At 47.6% G+C, this 6,408-nt stretch overlaps 3 protein-coding genes across 3 annotated transcripts, besides 4 other annotated features; all 3 read left to right on the top strand.

Moving 5' to 3' along the window:
- On the top strand, positions 1-148 carry Tc00.1047053503681.29 (30S ribosomal protein S8, putative; the record flags this gene model as incomplete). Its single annotated transcript, XM_799554.1, has 1 exon — positions 1-148. A coding segment is annotated over one exon (148 nt), but the record flags the coding sequence as incomplete, so codon positions are not given.
- Positions 1-6,408: a sequence feature (heterozygous, non-Esmeraldo-like haplotype).
- Positions 296-322: a microsatellite.
- On the top strand, positions 424-1,671 carry Tc00.1047053503681.20 (hypothetical protein, conserved; the record flags this gene model as incomplete). The annotated part of the gene is made up of 1 exon (XM_799552.1): positions 424-1,671. One exon carries the CDS (start codon positions 424-426, stop codon positions 1,669-1,671), a length of 1,248 nt encoding a protein of 415 aa, XP_804645.1.
- Positions 2,005-2,042: a sequence feature (A-rich).
- Positions 2,156-2,217: a sequence feature (T-rich).
- On the top strand, positions 2,300-6,408 carry Tc00.1047053503681.9 (hypothetical protein, conserved; the record flags this gene model as incomplete). Its single annotated transcript, XM_799553.1, has 1 exon — positions 2,300-6,408. A coding segment is annotated over one exon (4,109 nt), but the record flags the coding sequence as incomplete, so codon positions are not given.

Genomic DNA, 6,408 nt, shown 5'->3' with positions numbered 1-6,408 from the left:
CAAGATGATGCGGAGACTGATGAACACACACGGCATTCACAATCGTCTGGTGGTGTACATTTGCCGGACGGCGGACAATCGCGTTATTGACCACATACAGGCGGTAAAGGAGAATGTTGGTGGGCGAGGGCTGATTATGGTGCATTAGCTGCAGGAGAAAAGAAGGGAAAAACAGAGGGGTTCTTGTTGCGTCGGTCGACTCCTGAATTTTTTATGCATAAGCGAAAAAGTTTGAAGGAAGAGATAAACCATGGGGATTTGGACGGCCTTTTTTGATGTCATTGTTTTTAGTTCTTTTATTTATTTATTTATTTATTTATTTTATTTTATTTTATTTTTTTTGCCTTTTTTATGCCACTGAAGCCTGTCACGTGAATAACTGTCATTAGAAGCAAACACGGGGTGGACCTTGGGCCGTGAGGAATGGATCTTTTTCTTTCTGTGTCTCCTACGGACGACAGGCCGTTAGTGCCGCCGCAGCTGAGTTATCTCACCGAGCATGTTCTTACTCCATTTTATGATCTTGTCGTGCTTTATTATCCAGCGTCGTGGACTCCGAATAAAGTGACTTTGTTCGGAATTTTCATGACTCTTCTCTCATCGCTGCTGCTTCTCACGGGAATGCCGCCAACCACCCTGTTCGAGCCACCGTACGCCACCATCCGTCCCGCAAGTTTTCTTGGGGAGGATTCAAAGTGGCAGAACTTTTTTGGCCCCACTCCATTGCATCCAACGACGCTGCGTCCGCTTTGGAGCTCGATTTTTCCCTCTGGTAATTGGTTGTTGTTTACATGTGGCATTCTTAACAGCATTTATTGCATTGCCGATAACACCGACGGACGTCTTGCACGCCGACTGAAGAAGTCAAGTTGTATTGGTGAATATCTCGACCATGGTCTTGATTGTGTTACCTCGCTGCTTTCAACATGTGTTGCCTTGTCCGTTTTTGGTATATCATTTTCGAACATTTCACTTGCTGTTGTGACAGTCGCGATGGCCACAGTTTTCTCGCACACATTAAATTACGAGAAACACATTTTTATTTGGGGTAATAGATTTGTTTCCGTTGATGAAGCAATGATTTTTTTTTGTGTTGTACATTGGATTCCACTTTTGTTTCCAGGACTTGCCTCCGCAAAGGTATCCCCAGCTCTTTTGTATGCCGTGTTACCAGAAAAGTGGGCACATGCACTGCTGCCTCTCCGTTACGTTGAGGCCATTATGGTTATTTATTGGGCTTCTCAGGTGTATGTCATTCTGGACATAGCCCTCAAAAACTGGAAAATGATCTTTCGAATTACGACGTTGGCGCTGCTGTTGAACACTGTCCTGATGCTCGGCGTCATACCTTACCAAACGGCACAGTTAGTGAAGGTGGATCCTGCCGGATATGTGTGGGGCCCATTTTCATACGTGGCTATTTGGTTCATCACGGTCTCGTGCACCTCCAGTACGGTTGTTCACATTCTTATTTATTCTCACTGTGCTCGGTTGCCTCGAGTCGATCCAACGGCACTGGCGGGTCTTTTGTTTGTTTGGCTTGCCTTTATCAATTGCCCTGCTGCTGGTATGATGATATCTGTAGTGTGGCACATTGCACAAATTCTCTGCTACGTGGATGGCCTTCAAAACCGTCATCTTGAGGGGTCGCAAAAGGTGAAGGTGGTGTAGGAAAGAAGAGTGTGTGTGGACGAGAAGAGCGGCTCTAGCACAGCTGAGAGGCCGGAGAGGGAGGTCAGCAAGGGAAGAATAGGAGGTGACTTCAATGGATGGACCAAGCATGGGAGGCGTGAGGAAAAGATACGGGGAGTGGTGCTCATGTGGGGGTAATGTATGAGGCCCGCACCGCTAAAGATGCAAACTAGAGAACAGAGTGCAGCGGCGAAGAACTAAATGAGACACGGTGGCGCCGGGGGGAGGGTAGTATTGGAGCTGCAGTCCTGCAGGAAGAAGGTGCTCCCCTCACGTTTTGTGCTACGCACATCAAAGGGAAAAAAATTATTATTTTTTTTCTTTTGGTTGCCTTTTTTTTTTTTTTTTTTGGACGACGCTCTCTGAGAAGTGCCATGTACTGCGCTCCCTCCATTGGTGGTGTTGCTTGACTGCCCGCGTTTCATTATTTCATGTTTCAACTGACAAGGTAGGAAAAAGCGGCAAAGAAAGGAAAAAAAGAAGGAAAAAAGAAAATAAAACAAAACAAAAAAAAGGAAAAGAAAACACCGAACGAAAAAAGAAGCAGCCTTTTTTGTTGTTGTTGTTGTTTGTTTTCTTTTCTCAGGGATCGTGAATTCTGGACGCAATGGATTTATCTTCTATTGTTCTGGCACTTCAGGGGAACTTGGCTTTTTTGCCGCGTGCCGTGTCAGTGCTGTTCAACCACGCGAACCCGCTCTCGGAACGAGAGGCGGCAAAACTTTCCGAATTTACGAGAGAGCAGCAAGAGACGGGAGCACCGGTGGCTTCTGTGCCGGATAACATTAAACAACTCATGGAGAGACCGCTTCATCGTCTGTCCGCGGTTACTGTCATTCAGTGCATCTTGGGAGCTGCCAGGGTTCCAAGCCTCCCCGTAAAGTACCAGCGACGTCTCCAGCGACATCTTTTACCTCTTCTTTGTAAGAGTGAACTGTTATCACTGGAGGAATGGAGCCATGTTCTTCGTCAGACAGCAACGCTTCCAATGGGCCACTCTGCCATCCCACTGCGATGTGCAGAAGAGGTACTAAAGGCAGCGGCACCGGCTTTGTTTCTCTCAAAGAACAAATCTGCCGAAGAAGAATCCGTCAACGAGGTGCAAAAGTTATTTCTCAAGACATTTTCTGTGGTCGTTTCGCATTACGCCAAACGGTACACCAGATGTTTTCAGCGCTCAGCGACACAGAAAATGCCTACAAGTAAGAGCAATAACAAGAGGAATTTTCTATATTCTACTCCATTTAGGCGTCTCCAACGCATATTGGATGTGAATTGGGGGCACACCCGGGAAGCATGGTTGGAGATTGTTGAGACGTTGTCACCGGCGGAGGTCCTTATACTTTCGTTAGCAACACCATGGAATTATCCCATAAAGAATGGTACACTCATGCAGGTGTTGAAGGGCAGTCCAACGTTGTTGTTTCATCTTTTTTCCGACCGACCTTCCCCTGGTTCATTATGGGTTGAGTGCCCCAATGACGCAATACAAACTTGCATTTACAATATGGGGCTTACCAATTGCTCACGTGATAATGCATTGGATTACCTCGTTGTGCTTTTGGCGCTTTCTGGGGAGGACAAATTTGCATTTTTCAAGTCTCGTGGTATGGACGGATTTGTGCAATTGTTAACACCCTTTGTGAACAATGTCAAGACTTTGAACGTCGCTGTGGCACAGGAATGGCAAGAGCTTTATGCATTACTTTTTCTTCACATGAAAGCAGAGGAGGAGTTATTTCCTCTTTTTGTTCAGGCCGCTTCCGATGTTGTGGTAAACCGATGCCGGGCTGTGACTGAAAAGGCATCGATTATAACCCTTACCGCCTCCGTGATGCACGCCATGTCTGATGCCGCACGATCCAAGGCTGCAGCTGGAAAATTGACCCGCATGATTGAGCGGGAACTAGCAAGTCCTGCCGTAGACACTGCCGCTGCTGCTTGGAGACTTCTTCGAGAAGCTAGATTGGAGGAGGATGTTGCAGATGAGATACGCTCTGCATTAAAAAGCGTCAAGAACAATGAACAACTCCGAAGGGTTATGATAATACATATTTCCCCGCAACGAGCACCCGCCGATGTCATTACCTCTCTGATTGAGCCGCTTTTTGAGGAATGTGAAGAGGCAGAGGCGTATCGACCGGATGCGTTTTTGGCATTGCGCATCGCTGCACAGAGACGATTCAATGCGGTAGCAAAGCTGTGCGGCATTCTTTGTCAGGCAGATGTGGTGGCACAATTGGGTACGGTAGCGGATGAATTGAACGGTCTTATGGAAACGGCGGTGGCACTTGCCCAAATTAGTTTATTTGCTCCCATGGCGCTTCTCTTAACCCACAGAAGTGGATTACTGCGACAGCACCTTTCCTCGTATGTTGCCACAATTTCTACTGATGCAAGTGCCATCATCGCCCTTTGGGACAGCCTGACACGCACAGTGTTCGGGTTGGAAGCGAAGGAAAAGCCGAAGATTTTGTCCTCCAATGCCGTTGGGGCGCTCCTTACGGTGGCCCCAGCATTACTGCAGCACACCGCGAAGACGCCAGTATCGACCACGCTCTGCGAAGTTCTGCTTTGCTGTGGCCATGACCACATTCAAGGGACAGATCCGTACTATTTCCACACAAAGTCATTTCTTCTTGGCCGTCGGCGGACGAGTTCGGGGGTGGTGCAATCGCAAGTATTTGAACGACTCTTTGCCGGGGAACACGCACACCTGTTTAAACTGCACAGTGAGGCACTTGTCAGCAAAATCTGTGAGAATTTTAATGGTCCGACACATTTGGGTACGGCTGCCAGTCGTGGCTTGGTGCTGCTTTTGAGCTTTATCACCAGTCCCCTGTCATTGCAGCAAGCCTTTGAAAATCTTTTAGATGCCACCAAAAAATCGGTGGATTACTTGATCTCTCTTGATGCCCGTGACCGCGCCATTGCGGCCTCCTCCGTAACGGCGCTGCAAGAGTACGAAACAAAGGCCTTACGGGAGCGACAACTTCTCAAGACATATTCTGATAAACCACCCAAGGGAATGTCTGAGGACGACTACGAAGACATGAAACGAAGAGATGCGATTGCTCTTGAAAAGGGTCGAGAGGTGTTGCGCATAGAAATAGAGAAGCGGAGGCATGAGATTGAGGAGATGATACGGAAGAATAAGGTACCATTGGCGACGATTCGTACTCTTGGAGCTACAGGACGTTTTCCTATCGAAGGGGTAGCGGTACTTTATCCCTATCTTCAGGGCATTTTGAATCGCAACGATGTGCCGGAAGTACTTGAGCGTCTTATTGTAGATGCCATCTCAGGTCTGCTTTCAAAAACCATCTTTGCAGACATGGGGGAGAACATGGCGTGTACTGTGGCCCAGTTGCATGACAAACCATCTCTTACGGTTGGGGACGTGTCACGGCTCTCAACGATGTCGCTGCATCTGCGTCAGGCCATCACTCACATGATTCCTGCCCCTCTTTTTGTGGTATTGCTCCCTTTCTCACGGGTTGCGTTTAAGGCGGGTCGTGGAGGCAATGCCGTGCAGACGACCATTCCTGTTGCGACGCAGCACCAGATTATGGGTCTACTTTTGCAGAACCTCGGACAGCCTAAATTACCGCAGCCTACAGAAACACTACAACTACTTACCAACATTTTACAAAATTTTCCTTCACTCTTTAAGAGTGTGCAACAGGGCATTAATCTCCTGATGGCTCTGATTCCTGCGTCGAATCTCACAGCACTGGAACTCGGTCTTTTTAACCCCGCTGATGCTGTTAAGGAGGTGGTTGCTTCAGCATATCATCGATTTTCGCACTTCTTGACATGTCGTCGTGCATTGGTTTTGGCGGCAGTTTCTCTTCATGATTCTTCTCTCGAGGTGGTGAAGTCGATGCAACGTGTCACGCAAGATCCCGTGTACTCCTTCTCGCTCGATCCAATGGACTGGAATGATCTTCTTTACTTTTTGAGAAATTACGGCCAACACCAAGCATCACACGCTGTGCGTATCGGTGAGACTATGCGAGAACTCTTCTTACTGCCCTCGACGACTGTGGCACAGCAAAAGTTGTGGCTTGAAGACCTAAAGAAGATTGCTGGACAAGGTGCTATTGTATCTATTCAGGTTTTGTCTTCCTCATTGATGAATGATGCCTTTCAGGGCGTCCTGTTGTTTCTTTGCGAAATGGCAGAGTCTCCGAGCACGGAACCACTTATGCGACTTATCCTCTCATGTGGACGCGTGGTTCTGAATGACTGCGCTATCGATGTTCTCAAGTCATTGGCTCCAACACTTCAGACTCGCCTTGGCAAGCCACCTAAAGATCTCACCGATGCACACAAAGAGCTCTACTTTGCCACTTCTACAGTGTGGCTTACGATCATTAGTTGTCGTCTTAAAGAGACTGTGTTGTTGGAATCCATTGTCGAGCAACAGAGTAGCACATTAAACAAGTCAAGCTCGGCTATGGTGCATCGGGCTGTGTGTACATCTATGGTGGAGATTACGAAAAACGAGGAGGTGCGAGCTTCTCCAAAGTTGGATGAGTTTGTGGAGAAGTGTTTGAAACAGGTCATTCACGCCAGTTCATACATTAAGAAAAAAGCACATGCCTATGGTCTTGTGGGCGTTCTTCAGGGTTTGGGTCTTACTTCCCTTAGACGTTACCAGATTATGGAGATTATGAAAAAGGCCGTCAGTGAGAATCGGACAGAGCGGACGGG

The sequence above is a fragment of the Trypanosoma cruzi genome, genomic scaffold (assembly GCF_000209065.1).
Source record: "Trypanosoma cruzi strain CL Brener 1047053517087 genomic scaffold, whole genome shotgun sequence".
NCBI classification, from domain to species: Eukaryota; Euglenozoa; class Kinetoplastea; order Trypanosomatida; family Trypanosomatidae; genus Trypanosoma; species Trypanosoma cruzi.
Note: the sequence above shows the minus strand (reverse complement) of the source record. Positions and strands in the feature narration are given on the sequence as shown.